The sequence below is a fragment of the Oncorhynchus keta genome, chromosome 13, assembly GCF_023373465.1.
Source record: "Oncorhynchus keta strain PuntledgeMale-10-30-2019 chromosome 13, Oket_V2, whole genome shotgun sequence".
Taxonomy (NCBI): domain Eukaryota; kingdom Metazoa; phylum Chordata; class Actinopteri; order Salmoniformes; family Salmonidae; genus Oncorhynchus; species Oncorhynchus keta.
This window is the reverse complement of record NC_068433.1, coordinates 47,545,381-47,569,249: the sequence shown is the minus strand read 5'-3', so window position 1 is coordinate 47,569,249 and position 23,869 is coordinate 47,545,381. Positions and strand designations below refer to the sequence as shown.

The 23,869-nt window shown below is 46.9% G+C and overlaps 1 protein-coding gene across 2 annotated transcripts; it reads right to left on the bottom strand.

Moving 5' to 3' along the window:
• Positions 1-750: 750 nt before the first annotated feature.
• On the bottom strand, positions 751-22,935 carry ntn4 (netrin 4). Of its 2 annotated transcripts, XM_052460378.1 has the most exons (10): positions 22,492-22,935; positions 21,229-21,770; positions 12,730-13,002; positions 6,894-7,020; positions 6,523-6,708; positions 3,116-3,329; positions 2,927-3,021; positions 2,465-2,533; positions 1,860-2,033; positions 751-1,731 (listed from the first exon to the last, which is right to left on the bottom strand). In XM_052460378.1, exons 1-10 carry the CDS (start codon positions 22,547-22,549, stop codon positions 1,592-1,594), a joined length of 1,878 nt encoding a protein of 625 aa, XP_052316338.1. In that variant the 5' UTR covers positions 22,550-22,935; the 3' UTR covers positions 751-1,591. The 2 variants fall into 2 exon arrangements, with proteins under 2 accessions (XP_052316338.1, XP_052316339.1); XM_052460379.1 differs by lacking the exon at positions 751-1,731 and having other exon boundaries at positions 1,884-2,033; positions 2,976-3,021.
• Between the last annotated feature and the right edge of the window lie 934 nt (positions 22,936-23,869).

The following is a 23,869-nucleotide window of genomic DNA, read 5'->3' as shown; positions in this document are numbered from 1 at the left end:
AATGTTGATTCAACCAGTGTGTTCCGTCCTACCAATGTGTTCCCAGTCCGGGGGGGCTCACTGTTGTGTCTCTGTTCCAAGGACAGTTCAGTTCTCCATGGCCTTGACTCTTGACCCAGACCTCTGCCTCCCACTCCTGTGATCACCCCAAGTGTGCAGGGTCACCATAGCAGGTTGTGAACTCTGACCTGGCCAGGAGAAGAGCTGGACTACCCACGCCTGGCATGTGGGCTCACGGCACCGTGAGCTCATCCACGTCGCTCTGACGAGAACGCCAGGAATGGTCCGGTATGCCGCAGCAATCACCCTCTCCCTAAAGCCAAACATTCTGTCTACTCTCCCATCTCTCTGTTATGGTCAACATTCCCTGAGTCTGTGTGAACGTGTCAGTGTTTTGGGAGAGGGGGAGGGGTGTATTAGTACCTAATCTGGTGAGGGAGAGAAAGACAGGAGGAGGAGCAGGAGGGGAAATGAAGGATGATGAGGATATTTTCATCAAATGAATCTGAGATATTCCAAGGCTCCTGATGGAGAAATGTAACTCTGTTGTTTTAAAGTCTATAAACAGCCGTGTTTGTGTGTGTGAGTGTGTGTGTGTGTGCTTCCACTTATCGGTCTTGTGTCCTCACTAACCCGGAGGACGGGTTTTTCCACAGTGAGGAAATCTAAAGAAAATGTAGTGCCTCAACACTTGACAGGAATGACATTATTACATTAACACATCATCAAAGAAAGAGAGAGGACATCATCATATTTCTATAGATATATACAAGTAATACTGTACAGGAGCAGACATAGGAAGGAATAGAGATGAATTCAGGGCTCTGTAGGTCACAGCAGTATTACATATTGGGAGGTAAAATGTGTATTATCATATATATTCAGTGGTGTATGTGGTGATAGGACTGTTTTATCTCTAGAGGTTATCCTGTCCAAATTCCAGAGTCAAAAAACAGATCAGTTGGACTGAAGCTGGATGGATTTGTGCTCATCAGACATGCAGCCACACACAGACACACACAGAGTTCACAACATACATACACATTCGCAGACACACCTGGACCACCTGTAGTGGCATGTATGGCTTATTCAACATCCTTCTGTGTGTACACATCTGTGTCTGTTACACAGCTTGACAGACAGTTTGTTGTAACAGAACACATTGGGGAAAGAGGCACAGGTCACCATCCACCACAAGCCTTCCTACAGGGGTCACAAGGGGTCAAATGTGTCCTTCGGTTGTCCAGTCTTGAGGTCAACCCATGATCCTATTGGCCCTTCTGCCCTGGGCTAAAGTGCTACAGAGAGGGAGTGGCTGGGTGTCTATGTATGCATGGAAGAGAGGGCCGAACTGTCACTCAAACAGAGGCTCATAGAGTCTGTATATGTTCTCTCTGCCAGCCACACACTCTTATTGGCCCAGGGCAGATAGGGGCGGGCATTTATAGTCTGTTTAGTCCCCACCTCCATAAGACAACTCCCCCTCCAGGGAAGGCAAAAACAAATTAATGGTAGTGTCTTCTTTCTCCTCTCTCTGTCTCTCTCTCCATCTATCAGTCAGTCTGTCCATCTCCCAGTGTCCTCTGTCTGTTTACCAGGTGCAGTCTTTCTTCATTAGTGTGAGGACCTTGCGTCCAAGGCTGGCTCTCCAGGGCTTGACAAAGCTCTTCATGTTGACGATAAGACGATTCTGCTTCCTGTCTGCATGGCCAGCCACCAAGTACTCCCCACCTAAGTAGTTAAAGCATAAACAGAGACATCATTAGCTCAGCAGTCCTGCGTGTGTGTGTACGTAATGGTGCGTGTGTGTGTGTGTGTGCACACGTGTGCCTGTGAATAGGTGTGTGTGTGAGACTGGCCTGGGTTGAGGATGGGGCAGGTGCAGCCCCGTGCGGTCCAGGACTCTGGGTAGAGTGTTACACGTCCTTTCTGGATCTTCACCTTAGTGCTCTGACTCAACACCTTCTGAACCTTCACCTCCAACTCAGCATGGGAGCCCTTATCATGGGCTGACAAGACCTTAACCTTTAACACTGAGACAGAGAGGGAGGGAGGAGAGAGGTAAAGATGGAGTGATAGAGAGGGAGAGGGAGGGAGGAGGGAGACAAAGATGGAGGGAGAGCGAGGGAGGGAGGAGAAACAGTGAGAGGGAAGGAAGGAGGAGATAAGGAGAGAGAGAGAACGATAGGAAAGGAGAGAGGGAGGGAGTAGAGTGGGGAGAGGAGGAGAGGGAGAGAGAAAGAGGGAGGGAGGGAAAGAGATATGAGACAGAGACAGAGATAGGTAGAGAGAGGGAAAGAGATATTTAGAATTTTAACAAGCCTTTATTGTACAATAAAATACTGTTTACATAGAGTTATCAATAAACAAACAACACAGTGGAAACCAAGGAAGCAAAAAAAACAAATATGGTGTTATTACCACCATCTCTCTCGCTGTTGTTCATGTGTGTCTCACTACTCACCATAGGCAAACTTCATGGTGCAGAAGAGTTTGCTGTTGGCCAGGACCTGCTCCTTACACTCACATTTCTCTGCAGGGGACACAATCATATTGACATATTACACACCAATATCCCGTCCGGATATGTGACTGATACCTGCTCTGTGGGTGAGTGGGTGTGTGTGTGTGTGTGTGTAGACTTAGATAAGTGGTGACTTAGGAATGTGAGGACAGTGTGCGTGTATGTGTGTGTGATCAAGGAGGAATTTGTCTTCCTCAGCTGTAGGCCCTGGGAGATCGAGGAGAAGGACATTTTGGAAACTGTCCACAGACACACAGATCGTTGTTCTTTGCCCTTGTAAGGATGTACCATAACTTTCACTACTTAACCATTAACGCTTGGGCACTGGGCTGTGGAGCAGACCACACACACACACACACACACACACACACACACACACACAGTGGTGACCCCATGTCTAACCTGAGTAGTGTAGGGCAGAAAAGAGCTCGTCTCCCCTAAAGATCCTCACCAGCTCACTGGAGTTTCCCTCCAGATTATACAGGTCCCGATCTGACCTGCACACACATACACATTATAGACTTGCTGTTAATATAAAGATAATATTATATATATCATATATGTGTGTGTGTGTATATATATATGACTCACCCGGACATGCAGTATCCCGTGAAGGGATCGCAGTCTCCAGCACAGTCGCACGGACGGCAGCCGTAGTCATGGAAACCCCAGTATCCCACCATGCACCTGTCACAGTGGGAGCCCCCCACACCGGCCTTGCAGACACAGTCTCCGTTGGTAGGGTCACAGAGAGACCCCCCACCCAGGTGGAAGGGTATTGAACCAAGGGGGTGGCAGCCACATGCTGGGGGGAAGAGAGGGAGGAGAGAGAGAGGGGAGACATGGCACATATACATCAATAACTCCACCACAGCTAATCAAATACATCGGCACTCAACCCAATGTTATCTACTGACAAATAAACCACAGACATTCATTTGGATCTATTTGTACCTTACCACAGCGAATCATATCCACCCACACTCAACCACAGCCAATTAAATCCACCACACTCAACCACAGCCAATCAAATCCACACAAAGTAAACCACTGCACACATTCAGATTGAGAACCCTAATGTTGGCAACATTTCCAGTTTATATATATTTTTTCTACCTATGGCTTTATTAGGCACGTATTAGTCATGTAGAGTTCCCTTTGTGTAACTGTCACACAGATAGACACACTCCAGAGCGTGCCACCTCATTATAGCCCAGCCTGGAGGAGGAAGTGATAAGACTGGGAGAGGGAGAGAGACCACTTCCCAAAGGACTCTGGACTGACTGGAACAGTCCAGGAAAACCACAAAGCATAATGGTCTCTTTGTCATCGTCTTATCAGATTGCCATCACACACACGCACAAGGATACATGCACGCGCGTACAACACGCGCATGCACCCAGGCACACGCGCAGGAATGCACAGGCATGCGCACACAGGCATGCGCACACTTTCTCAAATACCTTCCACAGTTCTTTCTCCTGTCTCTGTCTCTTCTCTCAGCTGATAGTCTGTTCTTTAAACAGATCGCAGCAATATAAGATAGCACAGTCAGTGCTATGTTCTGCCCACTCAACAACCACCTCACACACACCATAACCCCCCTATGAAACACACAACTTGCAAAGGCTCAAAACACACACACATACACACCACATAAAATGTACACATAAATTCACAAACACATTCTTGCTGTCCTACTAGTCTGAATTACAAGATAACTTTGCAGGGGTGAGAGTAACAGCCAAAGTATCAGTATCACCATAAATTTGTACTCATCTGAGCGAGAGATACAAGGGCGGGGGGAGACGGGGGACTAGAGAGACAAGAGGAGGGAGGGAGAGATGGGGGGGTGTAGAGCTTTATTTCTGTCGTTTAATGATGCTTGAAGCCCCCCTCCCCATCATACCCCACTGGCAGTAAATTACTATTTAACCAGAGCCAGACCCCCTGTGTCTCTCCCCCGCTCCCCTGTCTGGGTGCAGGGAGATGATGTCACAAGGCTCTACTGTCTGAGACCCAGACAAGGCTGTACCTTTATCACTTATCGCCGTGGGCAACAAATATAAGATAAGATGCATCTGTAGTTTCATTCATTTTGTATCTTTCATTATCAACAGACCTTGTAAAGACCCATGCAGACCACGCACGCACGCACGCACGCACACACACACGCACGCACACACACGCACGCACACACACACACACACACACACACACACACACACACACACACACACACACACACTCAAAGACAGGGGAATCATTACACTGACATCTACATCCAGAGGCATATGTAAGGCAGCTAGGAGAGACAGTCTCTCTCTTCAGGGTTCTCCCCATTTAAGATAATACACTTGAACTTCAAATAATTTCTCTTCCTGAAAAGCATCTATTGAGGTGAGGCCCTGTTGAGACTGTAGTGTTCAGTCACCTCAAGTGATATCAACCCTAGAAGCAGCAAAGTCATCAGCACACACACACGTAGGTGCATACACACACTTTCCCTCTCTCTCTCATGTTGTATAATAGGATCATGTTGTATAATAGGACATTGTTAATACATTAATTGTATAATTATTGGAGTTTAGAGATGAGAATGTGTGGAGTTGTGTGTGTGTGTGTGTGTGTTGACGCAGTGAGCTCTCACAATGAGAACATTATGGGTCTGTAGTGATACGTGACAGAGCAGCTGCACGAACAACCACTTAGAGCAGCTGCCCGAACACACCCACTTAGAAAACAAACAAAAATGAATCTCTCACACACACTCATTGTTACTGTGTGTGTGTGAGCTTGCGGCTCGATTGTGTGTTTTCTTTAAAGAGCTCCGCCATGCCTGGAATTGGAAATATGTTCCAAGAGACGGAGAGAAATTCCTCAGTTGTCAGATTTCAACCTCGCTCTGACACTGGGGTTCCCCTCCTAAACGTGTCCTGTCTACAAACATTCCCCAAATATGTGTTCCACTCTCACTTGTTGACAATGTGAAAATACCAATATGCTACAGACTTCCCTAAAGGCAAACCTAAACACATGCACACAAGCATGCAGTGACGCACACACACACACACACACACACACACACACACACACACACACACACACACACACACACACACACACACACACACACACACACACACACACACACACACACACACACACACACACACACACACACACACACACACACCAGCCGGCGTCTCCCCAGCCTTCTGCATAACTGTGGGGCTGAGCTCACTGGGTCAAATCAGACAGATAATCAGAGAATGTAGCCACTGTCGTCTTTATGGATGGGTATCTAGTGTTTACTTAAGTCCCATCACAGAGCACAAACAACACACACACACACACACACACAAATGCGGAAGACACATTTCAGTTGAATGCATTCAGTTGTACAACTGACTAGGTATCCCCCTTTCCCGTTCCTTTTCCTTACATGAGCCACCACCGTGTTAATTAGTGATGACGAACCACTCCAGTGACTCACAGAGAACACAAACAGCCATAACAACAGGGACAGGGGTTGGGGTAGGCAGTGTGAGTGTGTGACCCTCAGGTCCCAGGTATGCCCCAGTCTGATGATTCATCTATGTGTAATCCTCAGAGAGAGTGTAGGCCGTGTGAGTGAAAGACAAAACACAAACACACTGACACACACACACAAAGAACCAGGTGCCCATCAGGAGCGACGTTACCAGCACGTCTCGGCTTGCGATCTCAGCAATCAGCATTCCGGACAGAAATGAGTTGGCTCTGCCAGTAAGGGTGTGTGTATACGGTGTGTATGTGTCTCATGTTCTCTGGATTCCTACGGTGTGTGTTTATGTGTGTGAGTGTTTGTGTGATTGAGTCAGTGCGTCAGTGAGTGAGTGATAGAGCAAGCCAGTGAATGTGAGTCAGACATGGGCTCAAATACTACTTGAAATCTTTGAAGTGCATTCAGCTTTTGCTTTAGCCATCTGGAGTGCGTGTGCGAGAGTTTGTCTTACGTTTACAGGAGTCCTGGGCCGTGTGCGCCCTCTGGGGGTCTCTGTAGAAGCCAGTCTTACAGCTCTGACAGTTGCGTCCCTCTGTGCTGTGTAGACACTCACACACACCTCCGCTGCGCTGGCCGGACTCCCGCCACACCGACCAATCAAAACTGCAGCTCTGGGCATGCCCGTTACACTTACACTCTATAGGGAGACAGGACGGGACATCAGAATCACAGATATCTGTCAATCTTCTCTAAACAGGCACTGATTGGTCATCATGATCAATGATGGCTGTAAGTGGGGCCGTGCGTTGTTCCTGACCAGATCTCATTCTCAGATGGAACTCCTGGCCCTAGTGTATAGTGAATAGCAGTAGTGTCACTCACTCCTGCACTCGTGTGGAGCCCCTGTGAGTCCGTCCGCAGGTTGCCAGGGTCGGTCGTTGTAGAGCGGAGCACATCGCTCACAGTGAACACCTGCAGTGTTGTGACTACACACACACTTCCCATGAACCTGAGAGAGAGGAAGAGGAGAGGGAGAGGAGGAGAGGAAGGGAGAGAGAGGAAGAGGAAAGGGAGAGGGAGAGGAAGGGGGGACAAAGAGGTCAGTGTAAGGGAGAGAGCAGTTCCCACGTGAGAGCAGCAGCACCCCAAGTCTAACCCCTGGGGGTCGGGGGGGCTCCCCTGCCTGTTCTCTTTCAGGTCCTGTCCTGTAATTGCTGAATGGAGACTGATTGTTTGGCTTCATCGCTGGAAATGAACATTGGCCTTGTGACGAAAGAGGCCTGAAAAGGACAGTGTCTGAGTGTGTGTGTGTGTGTGCATGGAAATATGTAGCGCTGAGAGCACAATAACAGTCTCCTTGTCATTCCTGTGAGTTGGAATGTCATGCACGCGGGTTAATGATGTACTCTAGGTGGGAGGTTGACAAGGCATCTGAGGTAGCTATTTATCTGTTTGGGTTACAGTGCCTCTGTGTGGGGGAACAGAGGCACAGAGAGAGGCCTGAACACACACACACATTCAAACACACAGACGCACGCACACACACACACTGAACACAAACACTCACACACACACACTCCAACCCCTGCGGTAGTTTCAGTTTCCCACGGTGTATGGCTATAGAGGCTGCTGCCCTCTACCTCAAAATGCCCTCTCCCCTATGCTGCACAGACGCTCACACAGAGGGTTAAACACAGGCATGGGAGAGACCTGTAGCTACCGGAACTGGGACATATCCCAGGCCCTTGCACTAACCCCAGATCGAACCCTAACCTTATCTCAAACTCAACCCCAGTCACTGTGCCAGCCCAAGACATAACCCCAACCATATTCCATCAACCAGGAGAATGGAGGAAGATAAGGACAGGCAGGTAAGACAGTGTGAGAAATGGATATGGTAGATCTGGATTGGACATACATAGAGAAAATGAGTAAAGGAACTCTGTGTACATCACTACACCAATGAGAATGGAATCATCTGTAACCAGGACTGATTGTGGAAAAGGGGGAAGGAGGCAGGTAGAGAGAAGAAGAGGGGGGAGGAGAGTAGAAGAGAAAGAGGGGGGAAGGAGAGGAGAGGCATTGGCCAAGCTCCAGACAGCTGGTATTCCAAACAATTTCACATGTTTACCTGCTTGATATACACATACACCAATAGACACACACATAAATACATACCCAGGCTCCCAGGCACACACACAAATAAAATGCACGCCACACTCCTTCCTGCCCTGCGCTTGTGTGTGTGTTCTGTTTTGACAGGCCTGTATTTCAAACACTCTGACCCTCTGATAAAGAGGTTGTTGGACATGGACAGGGAGGGGTGGCAGAGGGTATAGACGGGTGCTCAAGAAGACCTTGGCAGCCCCACACCCAGAGGATGGGCGTCACTCACGCCCATTTCCCCTCACACATCAAAAGCTTTATGGGCCAATGTGAAATTAAGTCATTCATCAGCAGCGTGTGTGTGTATTCATCCAAACAACATGATAAGTGTGTGTGTTAATCCGATCATCAGCGTGTGTGTGTACTCAGGCAAACACCTGTATAGCACAATACTCTCCATGAGGTGCAGTCTTTAAATTCCAACACCTCTCCAGAGACTCATTCTCAGACTCCAGTTACTGTGCAAGTCTCTACAGCCCTTAGAGACTCTTACTGCCTCTCCATTTGCTATGCTAATTGCTGCAAACGCTCCAGTAGCTGAGCATGGGCCCAGAGGGTTGGATGTGGGTCAAAAACTGGCTCTGTGGTCAACTCAGAGTGGCTCACACAGACCATGATCACCTTCCCATGTGGTCTGGACCTGTGAGCACTGCAACACAACAACAAAAACACTGTTTCTCCCCAAAGAGTGGCTCACACAGACCATGATCACCTTCCCATGTGGTCTGGACCTGTGAGCCCTGCAGCACAACAACAAAAACACTGTTTCTCCCCAAAAACACTTCGGACTGCACAAAACTGTCTGGGCACTAATAGCCCTCAATATCAAGGCCACTGATTATTGGGTTTACTTACTTGCTCTCTCTCACACACACACTCACACACACACACACACACACACACACACACACACACACACACACACACACACACACACACACACACACACACACACACACACACACACACACACACACACACACAGCTTTGTTTTCATGAATTTTCAAGAAGCCCCTAGCCACGACACACTTGCGGGGGCGGCTGTGGGCGAGGTCGGCCCGGGCCTACCCCACCTACCACACGGTTTCATTTGCTGAGGCTTTCCAGACAAGCGATGTGCAGAGCTGGGTTTGTGTTGCTCAATGGGTTTGCCTGGGCATGTTCAGTAAAGAATCGTTTTAGAAAGTTGCAGACTCAAATGCCATGAATAGAACTGACATGATTTCTTAAATCAGAGAGGCATGTTTGTTCTACATTTTACATTTATATCTGAACGTTGGCCAACGTTGTGTCCGTCCTCCTGCTGAACGCGGCCCTGGTACACGCTTGTCCCTACCAATGTGAAGCTAGCCACATTAACAATTAGCCACAAAAGTGGAATTTGCGGTTCTGAACAAAAGTCCCTCATTAAAAGTGATGCAAACATACAAATAGTGGATAGAGTCATGCCAGCTTTGGATGAGATAATGCTAAATACGGTTGGAATGTCGTTAGAATTTAAGATTTAATACAATAATGAATTACTTTGACAAACAGAAAACAACTGTTGAAATCATGGGGGCACAAAATCCTGGCTCCTGAACTGCTATTTTGTGGGGTTTTTTGAGCTGATCTTAACTTCTTTTGTACATAAATGTTTCCGCCATCGGTTCCTATGACCGAAAAGAGCGTCTGGACATCAGAACAGCAATCACTAACCTCAATTTGGATGAAGATTTCTACTTCAATGAGTCGGTGGCACAGGACATACTGCTCACACCACACCCTAAATCCGGCAATATAAAGGCCAATGTGTGGGCACCCGGATGAAACTATGGCGGCAAGTAAATAAACCGCCTCTACCCTCTGTTCTATTGGCGAATGTACAATCACTGGAGAATAAACTGGACGAGCTCCGTTTGAGACTATCCTACCAATGGGACCTGAAGAACTGTAATATTATTTTTCTTGGAAACTTGGCCATATCATGGTCCAAACACACCAACACAGTCGAGAAGAGGGCATGACAACGCCTCTTTCCCCTCAGGAGGCTGAAAAGATTTGGAATGGGTCCTCAGATCCTCAAAACGTTCAACAGCTGCACCATTGAGAGCATCTTGACTGGCTGCATCACCGCTTGATATGGCAACTACTTGGTATTCGACTGCAAGGCGCTACAGAGGGTATTGCGCACAGCCTTGTAGTACATCACTGGAGCCGAGTTCCCTACCATCCAGGACCTCTATACCAGGCGGTGTCAGATGAAGGCCCTACAAATTGTCAAAGACTCCAGCCACCCAAGTCATAGACTGTTCTCTCTGATACCGCACGGCAACCAATGCACCAAGTCTGGAACCAACAGCACCCTGAACAGCTTATACCCCCAAGCCATAAGATTGCTAAATTGTTAGTTAAATTGTTAACCAAATAGCTACCCGGACGATTTGCATTGACCCTTTTTGCGCTCACTATTCTGACTCCTCACATACGCTGCTGATACTGTTTATTATCCATCACTTTATTCCTGGTTATATGTACATATCTACCTCAATTACCTCGTACCCCATTCACCTCAACTCGGTACTGGTACCCCATGTATTTATCGTTACTAATTGTGTATATATTATTACTTTTATTATTGTTTTATTTCTCAATTTTCTTTCTCTCTGCATTATTTCTGAAGGGCCTGCATGCAAGCATTTCACTGTTAGGCCACACCTGTTGTTTACAACAACAACTAAAATGTTTGAAATCCCACTGTGGATGTATTAAGACTGCATAATTGCTTTGGGGGCATATTTATATGCACTGTACAGACTTCCCCATGGATTGTGCACCCATGAAACAGGGTTTCCGTCTACACAGTGACACCCACAGAACATAACTATGTAGAGTTTACATAAATGTCAGTGTAGCCGATGTGAAATGGCTAGCTAGTTAGCGGTGGTGCGCGCTAGTTGCCTTTCAATCGGTGACGTCACTTGCTCTGAGACCTTGAAGTAGTGGTTCCCCTTGCTTTGCAAGGGCTGCGGCTTTTGTGGAGCGATGGGTAACGATGCTTCGAGGGTGACTCTTGACGCGTGCAGAGCGTCCCTGGTTCGCGCCCAGTTCGGGGCATGGGACGGACGTAAAGTCTATACTGTTAGTGTATTAGCTCTAAAAAGCTCAAATTTGGACTCATCAGACTGCCCACAACTAACCCCGCCTTGTTCCATGGTGAGGGGTACTCAGAATTGTCTGGACTTTTTGGGGATGAAAAATATATTCCCATTCAAAATCATCAACCCCCCAACCCTAACTCCTAACCTAAAACCCTAACCCTGATCTTAGCCACAAACACAAAACTTAACCCTTAAGCCTAAAATAGCATTTTAACAAATTCACAACATGAACAAAGTCTTGTCAGGTCATTCTGGTCCTTATTAGGTAGGGAAACATGCCTAAAAGAGAGAGAGAGAGAGAGAGAGAGAGAGAGAGAGAGAGAGAGAGAGAGAGAGAGAGAGAGAGAGAGAGAGAGAGAGAGAGAGAGAGAGAGAGAGAGAGAGAGAGAGAGAGAGAGAGAGAGAGAGAGCTTATATATCCTCATACCGTCCCCCGTCTCAACGCTTGTTTACCCAACTCTCCCGCATATCACACTACAACGTTAGGTCGTGTTGTGATATTACCTGATGTTTAGAATATCAACATTAAAAAGCTTAAAACACATTCTGAGGATGCTTTTGTAGCCTAGATAAAGTCAAGTCCAAACTAGGTTAACAAGGTGTAGTCCACTGGGTTACTAGATAAGCCAGTGATATTATGGGGGAGGATGACAGACAGACACCTCTGATTACAGTGGGCTCACACAGTGGAGACAGACTGACCGGCTGCAAACATACAAGCTCCTAGATACTGTAATACTGCCACAGACACTGCTATTGTGGGCTTAACACTCATACACAAAGTTATAGTTACCCACAGTCAGACAGTCTCTGTGTGTCTATGTCTTTGTGTCTGCAGTCTAAAGGTTATTTTGTCACACTCACTTTCCCTGCTCTCTGGGCCTGCTGATTGCAATAGAATAGGCGCTCTGCTTCAAAAGGCGTCGGGTGGAACTGCTTGTGGAGATGGCCGAGATAGGCGTTCCACAGGCAGTCTGGAAATGCTCGCTGCAACTCTAATGTCCATCTACACACTGTGAATCAGCCATGTCCATTCACACCTTTATCAGCGCACGCACACACACACACACACACACACACACACACACACACACACACACACACACACACACACACACACACACACACACACACACACACACACACACACTTTTTTAGACATCAACACCATCATTAGCCCAGTGCTGAATCAATATCAACATCTCTTTTGTAATCTGGATCACAGGAAAGGGAGCTCTTTATCTACCCAGACAGAGCAAGCCCAGCACAGGATGTGGGACAGAGAAAGGTGATAGCCCTCATCACTATGCTAATGACTGACACACAAAACACATGCATGAACACGGGTATGCACGCACTTACACACACAGACAGTCAGATACGCAGACACAAACACAGACACACACACTCACCACGTGGTTGGTTCTGTCCCTGACAGGGCGGTAACCTGGTGCGGGGACACACTGCTCGGCGTGCCCGTTGCAGAAGCAGCTGCCCTTCACGATGAGGTCATAAATGGCGAAGTGCTGGGTGGGCGGGGCTCCAACGGTGGGATCTTTGGCCTGGCAGGGACAGGATTGGCACTCCTGCAGACGTACGCGCACGTTGGTCACCCTCAGCTGCTCCTGGCCTGCCACCCCATATGGGTCAAGAGCTTCCCATTGGGGGAGGGCACGATAGATCACCTGTCAATCAACCAATCCAACAGTCAGTCAAAATTATACGGGTTAGTGGCACCATGTTATTACGCAAGAGTTGGTGACAACACATCTTCTTTTCTGCACCGCTCTCTCTGTCTCTCTTCCTTTCTCTCTCTCTCGCGGAGTCTTGCATCCCTAAATTGATGATCCCTCCATTTTACCCCCTAGCCCAAGCACAATTGCCATCACATCGGTGGCTGCTCCTATGGCAACCTGTTACACTGCTGCTGTTGTTGAGGGTGAACTGTGTTCCTGAGAGGGTTGTGTTTCTGACACAGATATCACTGGGGCAGAAGCATGTTTCTGACACAGATATCACTTGGGCAGAAGTGTGTTTCTGTCACAGATATCACTGGGGCAGAAGCATGTTTCTGACACAGATATTACTGGGGCAGAAGTGTGTTTCTGACACAGATATCACTGGGGCAGAAGTGTGTTTCTGACACAGATATCACTGGGGCAGAAGCGTGTTTCTGACACAGATATCACTGGGGCAGAAGCGTGTTTCTGACACAGATATCACTGGGGCAGAAGCATGTTTCTGACACAGATATCACTTGGGCAGAAGTGTGTTTCTGTCACAGATATCACTGGGGCAGAAGCATGTTTCTGACACAGATATTACTGGGGCAGAAGTGTGTTTCTGACACAGATATCACTGGGGCAGAAGTGTGTTTCTGACACAGATATCACTGGGGCAGAAGCGTGTTTCTGACACAGATATCACTGGGGCAGAAACGTGTTTCTGACACAGATATCACTGGGGCAGAAGCGTGTTTCTGACACAGATATTACTTGGGCAGAAGTGTGTTTCTGTCACAGATATCACTGGGGCAGAAGCATGTTTCTGACACAGATATTACTGGGGCAGAAGTGTGTTTCTGACACAGATATCACTGGGGAAGAAGTGTGTTTCTGCCACAGATATCACTGGGGAAGAAGTGTGTTTCTGACAGATATCACTGGGGCAGAAGCATGTTTCTGACACAGATATCACTGGGGCAGAAGCATGTTTCTGACAGATATCACTGGGGCAGAAGCGTGTTTCTGACACAGATATCACTGGGGCAGAAGTGTGTTTCTGACACAGATATCACTGGGGCAGAAGCATGTTTCTGACACAGATATCACTGGGGCAGAAGCGTGTTTCTGACACAGATATCACTTGGGCAGAAGTGTGTTTCTGTCACAGATATCACTGGGGCAGAAGCATGTTTCTGACACAGATATCACTGGGGCAGAAGTGTGTTTCTGACACAGATATCACTGGGGCAGAAGCGTGTTTCTGACACAGATATCACTGGGGCAGAAACGTGTTTCTGACACAGATATCACTGGGGCAGAAGCGTGTTTCTGACACAGATATCACTTGGGCAGAAGTGTGTTTCTGTCACAGATATCACTGGGGCAGAAGCATGTTTCTGACACAGATATTACTGGGGCAGAAGTGTGTTTCTGACACAGATATCACTGGGGCAGAAGTGTGTTTCTGACACAGATATCACTGGGGCAGAAGCGTGTTTCTGACACAGATATCACTGGGGCAGAAACGTGTTTCTGACACAGATATCACTGGGGCAGAAGCGTGTTTCTGACACAGATATCACTTGGGCAGAAGTGTGTTTCTGTCACAGATATCACTGGGGCAGAAGCATGTTTCTGACACAGATATTACTGGGGCAGAAGTGTGTTTCTGACACAGATATCAGAAGTGTGTTTCTGCCACAGATATCACAGAATGACAGATTTCACTGGGGCAGAAGCATGTTTCTGACACAGATATCACTGGGGCAGAAGCATGTTTCTGACAGATATCACTGGGGCAGAAGCGTGTTTCTGACACAGATATCACTGGGGCAGAAGCGTGTTTCTGACACAGATATCACTGGGGCAGACACAGATATCAAGCAGAAGCGTGTTTCTGACACAGATATCACTGGGGCAGAAGCGTGTTTCTGACACAGATATCACTGGGGCAGAAGCGTGTTTCTGACACAGATATCACTGGGGCAGAAGCATGTTTCTGACACAGATATCACTGGGGCAGAAGCGTGTTTCTGACACAGATATCACTGGGGCAGAAGTGTGTTTCTGACACAGATATCACTGGGGCAGAAGTGTGTTTCTGACACAGATATCACTGGGGCAGAAGCGTGTTTCTGACACAGATATCACTGGGGCAGAAGCATGTTTCTGACACAGATATCACTGGGCAGAAGTGTGTTTCTGTCACAGATATCACTGGGGCAGAAGCATGTTTCTGACACAGATATTACTATCACTCACTGGGGCAGAAGTGTGTTTCTGACACAGATATCACTGGGGCAGAGCGTGTTTCTGACACAGATATCACTGGGGCAGAAACGTGTTTCTGACACAGATATCACTGGGGCAGAAGCGTGTTTCTGACACAGATATTACTTGGGCAGAAGTGTGTTTCTGTCACAGATATCACTGGGGCAGAAGCATGTTTCTGACACAGATATTACTGGGGCAGAAGTGTGTTTCTGACACAGATATCACTGGGGAAGAAGTGTGTTTCTGCCACAGATATCACTGGGGAAGAAGTGTGTTTCTGACAGATATCACTGGGGCAGAAGCATGTTTCTGACACAGATATCACTGGGGCAGAAGCATGTTTCTGACAGATATCACTGGGGCAGAAGCGTGTTTCTGACACAGATATCACTGGGGCAGAAGTGTGTTTCTGACACAGATATCACTGGGGCAGAAGCATGTTTCTGACACAGATATCACTGGGGCAGAAGCGTGTTTCTGACACAGATATCACTTGGGCAGAAGTGTGTTTCTGTCAGATATCACTGGGGCAGAAGCATGTTTCTGACACAGATATCACTGGGGCAGAAGTGTGTTTCTGACACAGATATCACTGGGGCAGAAGCGTGTTTCTGACACAGATATCACTGGGGCAGAAACGTGTTTCTGACACAGATATCACTGGGGCAGAAGCGTGTTTCTGACACAGATATCACTTGGGCAGAAGTGTGTTTCTGTCACAGATATCACTGGGGCAGAAGCATGTTTCTGACACAGATATTACTGGGGCAGAAGTGTGTTTCTGACACAGATATCACTGGGGCAGAAGTGTGTTTCTGACACAGATATCACTGGGGCAGAAGCGTGTTTCTGACACAGATATCACTGGGGCAGAAACGTGTTTCTGACACAGATATCACTGGGGCAGAAGCGTGTTTCTGACACAGATATCACTTGGGCAGAAGTGTGTTTCTGTCACAGATATCACTGGGGCAGAAGCATGTTTCTGACACAGATATTACTGGGGCAGAAGTGTGTTTCTGACACAGATATCACTGGGGAAGAAGTGTGTTTCTGCCACAGATATCACTGGGCAGAAGTGTGTTTCTGACAGATTTCACTGGGGCAGAAGCATGTTTCTGACACAGATATCACTGGGGCAGAAGCATGTTTCTGACAGATATCACTGGGGCAGAAGCGTGTTTCTGACACAGATATCACTGGGGCAGAAGCGTGTTTCTGACACAGATATCACTGGGGCAGAAGCATGTTTCTGACACAGATATCACTGGGGCAGAAGCGTGTTTCTGACACAGATATCACTGGGGCAGAAGCGTGTTTCTGACACAGATATCACTGGGGCAGAAGCGTGTTTCTGACACAGATATCACTGGGGCAGAAGCATGTTTCTGACACAGATATCACTGGGGCAGAAGTGTTTGTTTAAGGGGAGTTCGTTGTCATTGAGGGAAGTGTGTGATGCTGGGAGTGGGTGTTATTGGAGGAGAGTATGTATCCCTGATATAGATATCATTGGGTGAGGGGTGTGTGTTTGTGAGTCGAGCCCATGCTGTGTCTCCATTGGCTGTATGGCTGGCCTGGGGTGTGATGGGAGGAGCACTATTAAGTTCCCTGTTGTTGGAATAGGTCACAGAGTCATGGCATTGTGTTCCGCAATTAAGGGAACACAACAAATAGGGCAAGGGGCGCCAGTCTGCGGGAGAGGAGGACGAGACAAAGAGCGGGCGAGAGATGCAGCCCCACATAACTCAGCCCTGGACAAAGGCTCTACGATAGCCCAGCGACACCGCAGCAACACTGTCACACACACATACAAACACATCCCCAATGGACAAACCCAAACTCCACACACAACATCCAATGAACATTCCCAACTACACACACACTTACCCAATCAACATTTCCATACCCTGCAAAAATTCCACAAGAGGCCTTCTGGAGCACAGACTTTATGCAACCCACACAACGAAAGCAAACTCAAACACACACATACAAACAAACAAATTAAGTCTCTCATAAAAGTTTTTATGAAATGTCAAGTCATTGTCTGGGTATGGTCTCCCAAACCATAGAAACAGAGAGAGCAGTCCCACAGAAACCTTAGTTAGGGGAGCATGTGGCTTTTCTACGCTCATAATCTTTTCTTTTCCTGTTACAGTCTGAAAAACAGTGTAAGACTGGCTTTAACAGCCCTAATTCCATCAAAGCGCTGTGGACTGTATTCTGGTAAACAGGAACAATGGGCATTGATGGAGGGAGAGAGTGAGAGAGAGAAAGCGAGAGGAGGGGGATGGGCCGTCTCGCCTGCAGGACCAACTTCCATCAGGGCAATGGCACTTCCTCCTTGACAGACAGACAGAGAGAGAGAGAGGTGTGTGTGGGGCTCTGTTTAGACGGCTCCCTCTCTAAGGAGGTTACAGTCTCTATAACACCTAAACACACACACTCTTCCAGCCCAGCTGACCTCATAAATAACACAAGGAGCCCTGAGCTCTCCAACAGAGAGACTAACGAGACCTCTTCAGTTAGTACCTGAACAAGCGTCCCAGGTTTTCCCCCATTCAAACGAACATGTTCAGCTCTCAGCACAAGAGATGACATGCTTTTTAATGTTCATCAGATAAAAGAGGGGGGAAGCTGGGAATACCTGCTCCCTCATGGTATCGCTCCAAGCTAAGACACTCCTCCTCCCTCCTTCTTGCTATCCATCACAGTTAAACACTTATCTGATTACAGGAGCCCAAACACTTAACACTGACTAAACACACACACACACACACACACACACACACACACACACACACACACACACACACACACACACACACACACACACACACACACACACACACACACACACACACACACACACACACACACACACACACACTTGACACATTGAGCTAGTAGGTGAAAGCCTGACATGGTAGGCATATTTGCATGTGTACCTTGCCCTCTGTATGAACATAAACACACAGAGCACAGCTCTCAGCTCCCAGGGTAAAGCACACACACAGTTCTGTACATGCCTTGCTGTCATCACCAGACAGGCCACAGACATATGAGCTGTCAGAATGATGGTTTTAGTTATTAATGATGAACATCACAAGATAAATACAATAGCTATAGCGATAGAGAGAGTGGAGAATGGTTTAGTATAACAGACTCTGTGATGAGGAGCTGAAAGGGCTCTGGAGTCTGGACCCCTCCCCTGACCTCAGGGTCATCAGACAGAGGTTAGAGGGTAAAGGTCATGCTACTATCACAGTGTCTCGCTGCTTCCCTCACACACACACACAAAACACACAAACATTCACACACAAACATGCATTGCACGCACATCACAACATGACTCAAGTATCTTGCACATACACACTTCCACATGCTCACACTTGCATGGACACACACACACACACACACACCACTCACAGGGTAAGACTGCTTTTGGATGTACAATACAGCGGATCATAAAAGATGACAGGATTACATGTAGGCAATCCTACCAGGGAAAAGCCTGTGGAGCAGTACCATTACAGAGTCAACATGCACTACATCAGGGATCATCAACTAGAGTCATTACAGAGTCAACATGCACTACATCAGGGATCATCAACTAGAGTCATTACAGAGTCAACATGCACTACATCAGGGATCATCAACTAGAGTCATTACAGAGTCAACATGCACTACATCAGGGATCATCAACTAGAGTCATTACAGAGTCAACATGCACTACATCAGGGATCATCAACTAGAGTCATTACAGAGTCAACATGCACTACATCAGGGATCATCAACTAGAGTCATTACAGAGTCAACATGCACTACATCAGGGATCATAAATTAGATTCATTACAGAGTCAACATGCACTACATCAGAGATCATCAACTAGAGTCATTACAGAGTCAACATGCACTACATCAGGGATCATAAATTAGATGCATTACAGAGTCAACATGCACTACATCAGGGATCATCAACTAGATTCATTACAGAGTCAACATGCACTACATCAGACATCATCAACTAGAGTCATTACAGAGTCAACATGCACTACATCAGGGACCATCAACTAGATTCATTACAGAGTCAACATGCACTACATCAGGAATCATCAACTAGATTCATTACAGAGTCAACATGCACTACATCAGGGACCATCAACTAGATTCATTACAGAGTCAACATGCACTACATCAGGGATCATAAATTAGATGCATTACAGAGTCAACATGCACTACATCAGGGATCATCAACTAGATTCATTACAGAGTCAACATGCACTACATCAGACATCATCAACTAGAGTCATTACAGAGTCAACATGCACTACATCAGGGACCATCAACTAGATTCATTACAGAGTCAACATGCACTACATCAGGAATCATCAACTAGATTCATTACAGAGTCAACATGCACTACATCAGGGACCATCAACTAGAGTCATTACAGAGTCAACATGCACTACATCAGGGACCATCAACTAGAGTCATTACAGAGTCAACATGCATTACATCAGGAATCATCAACTAGATTCATTACAGAGTCAATATGCACTACATCAGGGATCATCAACTAGATTCATTACAGAGTCAATATGCACTACATCAGGGATCATCAACTAGATTCATTACAGAGTCAATATGCACTACATCAGGGATCATCAACTAGATTCATTACAGAGTCAATATGCACTACATCAGGGATCATCAACTAGATTCATTACAGAGTCAATATGCACTACATCAGGGACCATCAACTAGATTCAGCCGCGGCCCATTTGTGTCTTAAGCGGGTGGTCGGGGGGACGGAACATAATTGGAAATCATTTTATAGACTGCAAAATGACCGCAAGAAGATCACAAATATATAATATTTGACTAAAACATAATCATTTCAAACCTTGCTTACGATTGTTTACGATCACGTGCCTCTCTATTGTGCATGGGAATACTTGGAATAGATTTTCAAAATGATTTCCTGGTGTTTTTACAGTGTTTTATGTCCAACAAAAAAACAACAACACATACATAGATACATACACACATATACATATAGAGTATATTGTTTTTTATTATTCTCAGAAAACTTGGGGGGCCTAACAAAACCACCAAATCCGGCCCTGTGAGCCACCAGTTGGGGAACCCTGCACTACATGATATCCCTGCACTGGGTGAACTGTTAGCTCTGCCTTGGTAGGAGCTGAAACCCCTCACACACTGTTTCAGTTAGACATCAAGGAGCTGCCAGGAACCCTTTCTTGCCACATAATCCCTACACACACCTGATAACCACCCTTCTGTAGTAATAACACACTCCTCCGTAGTGCTGCTGCTGGCTTGGGTACTACGGACTACCCAGGCCATAGAGAGCTGTAGAGAGGTTAGGGTGTGCAGACTGGAGTTCCAGAACAGCACTAACACACCTGACTCAACTCATCACGGTTTTGATTAGTACCTGTATTTAGATTAGAGACCCATCATTCAGACACACAGGGGAATATGCAGGTTAGCTTTATGAATGGGGGGAAGTGGAGTGGACACTCCTGTGTGTAGTACAGTAGCCAACATCTATCATCCCTCCTTCCTTCCAGCTGTTCATCCGTCCATAAGTAAGGTGCCATGACAGGGCACATCCTGGATGGCTAGAGGTGTGTGTCTGAGCTGCTGTCTGGACTAACACCGGGTTCTGTCCTGGTCCTGTCTGTCTGTCTGTCTGTCTGTCTGTCTGTCTGTCTGTCTGTCTGTCTGTCTGTCTGTCTGTCTGTCTGTCTGTCTGTCTCCGTACACACACACCACACAGACACACAGACACACGCACACACACACACACACACACACACACACACACACACACACACACACACACACACACACACACACACACACACACACACAAGCCCTCCTCACCTCTCCCCTGGTACAGGGGTAAGCACCAGAGTATTTGGAGGTGCAGGGGGCCCCGTCCAGCACTGCCTTTCCCTCCTCCAGTCCAAAGGTGTCGCTACAGTTTCTGGCGTAGTACTGCAATGTCTTCCAGGTCTGCCCAAAGTCCTGCGAGCGCTCCAGGGTCATGGCGGTAGGGCGGGGTGAGCGGAACACCATGATCAGGTGGGTGAAGATGAATTCTGCCTCCAGATCCAGCTGCAGAGTCTCAGACTCCACTTCCCCGGACGACTGCCACCAGGTGTTGGGGTGACGGAAGGAGGAGTCGGCCATGGCTGCAGCCAGGTGGGCCTGCAGGGGGAGGGCCGCGTTGCACTCCCCACACCTGGCCGGGGGGCAGGGCACTGTGGAGGAGGAGGGGTCAGAGTAGGAGCAGTAGGGCTCGGTGCCCTTGTAGCCACACACGGTCTGGGTCAGGATCCTGCGGCCTAGCACCAGATTGCCCATTCGGGGGTTACACGCCTGGCTCTCACAGCGAGGGGCTACCCCCCCTACACGACCCACATCTATAGGAAGAGAGAGAGGACAGGTTATAGGAGGAGGAGGAGGGTGAGGATGTGTGTGTGTGGTTGTGTGTGCGTCTGTGTATATGTCATATAAACTTGAATCTAAAGTCTTAACTTGAATGCTTCAATGTGGACTTTGACACAGATCAAGTTTTGGAAAGCTATGGGAGGAGGATGTGCACTCCAGACGCGTTCCAGATGCATTGCCCATGGGTCTTAAGAACACCTTCTGGGCAACACTGCCATCTTTAAGAGTCCTCTCCACTGCCAACATGCACACAAGGGCTGTTCTGTTCACAGCCAGGGTTTCATGGTTTTATAACACAACAATTATGTTTATAATATGGGCAGGTATTCAATTTTTGGCAGTCGACAATGGATGTTAGCTCACAGTAGCCTTCATTGTTATGGTCTTTTGAGGTTATTACATAGTTATAAAAACACATCAGTATCTTTGTGTTTCGTTTGAAAACATTCTACATTATAGAGAACATCTCAATGATATCACGAGACACGAGTTTCACCTCGACACAAATACAATGTTGACCCGAGGTGGTCAACAGAGCCGAGCGTAAGGAAATACTTTTGTCACTGTTGCTGCACTTGTCAGGCGTATTGTTCCGAGACAGCGGGAACGCTACATTGTTGCACACAATGAATACACTGCCTATGAATCCAATTCGAATAGGATCAGTTTTTTTTTTAAAGAAAACATACAAACCTGCAAGAATACCAGATAGTCCAGTGCAGGTAAAAACAGCAAACAAAGTCCACATCATAGTTCCGACCCACGAGCAAGTGTTCCCAAGAAGAGGTTAGGCTATGAGATACCTAGAGAGCAGCCTTGTGAATAGGCAACGCGACACCTCGTTGGTGTTATTCAAGTGGCAAATAGATGCTAGATTTCATCCGCGAATGTAAAGCCAAGGTTCAAAGCCAGTGTAGGTTATACTATCCATTTAAATAACAATCAGATATGATCAAATAAAAACAAAGTGCCCAGGGAGACACAAGACAGAAGGTTCAAACACCCAGGGAAAAGTATTCCATTATGCCGCATTTACTTCTGCAAAGGCCTAGGACTGATTTTCGTTCTCTCGTATTCGTCGGGACCTTCTACCTTACAGTTAATTTGCTTGCTGATGGCCTGAAGATATACTGTGAATCTACTATGGAATACTGAGAGAGTGACAGCGGGCTTGCGGCTCCGCCCCGTCTCTTTGCATTTTTCTCTTTAAAGGAACATTCCTGGTAGTCAGGAGCCAGTCGGTGTCAGGTCAGAGCTGGCACGCTGTGGTCATCCAAACCTCTCCAATCCACAGACACTCATCCGGATAAAATAAAATGCGGTTAAGTTTGACACTCCGTGTAAACAAAACAAAGGAACGCAGAATAACAAAGCCAAGGGTCCAGAATGATTGAGGCTCGTGAGCTGAACAGGATTCACATTGGGGGAAATAGTTGGCCCTTTTTAGAAAGGAGACGAACCACTTTTCCATCCAACCTTTTTATGCGAATAAAGTTGGCCTAGATGTCCGATAACAAAAAGTACAACATGCCTGATGGAAACAGCTAATATTGTCGGTCAAATATAAGGTTGGATATTTTCGTGTAGGTTCATGTATTATGCGAGAAATTAAGGTGGAAACGCTTTTATGACCAAATATTGATAAAACCATCATATCGAAGTAAATTTGGAGTCACGGATGACATGTTTATGTGGTCATCCCACTAGGACTCGGGAAAGCATACCGTTTATTTGGCTACAGATTGAATACATGATGATGAACTTCATAGGGTGGTGAAAGTGCAAGGTGATGAGGTTAATGCTACTTTCCAATTAATATCGGGGATCTTATTCTGGTGACTTGATGAATCCATGCTTGGCTGCCGTTTGACAAATTAAAACAATCTCCCTCTTTTGGCCATAATAATCTTATCATGCGTAGACTGGACCCACAACTGTATCTTCAAGCTGGTGGCTAGAAAACACATGCCAATACCAGGGTGGGCACATTCGCTATATAACAATTGTTTTGTGACATCAGTAGAGTTGAAAATACAATGGAAACCCATTTAACTTGTATTTTTTAAATCTG

What these genes read in the sequence shown, in the direction of transcription:
- ntn4 (XM_052460378.1), bottom strand. Translation starts at nt 22,549, where the DNA reads ATGATGTGGACTTTGTTTGCTGTTTTTACCTGCACTGGACTATCTGGT. An exon ending in GGGACAGAACCAACCACGTG is followed by an intron (nt 7,021 to 12,729) that starts GTGAGTGTGTGT and finishes CCTCTCTCTCAG; the next exon opens with GTTCATGGGAAGTGTGTGTG. An exon ending in ACGGGATACTGCATGTCCGG is followed by an intron (nt 3,022 to 3,115) that starts GTGAGTCATATA and finishes ATGTGTGTGCAG; the next exon opens with GTCAGATCGGGACCTGTATA.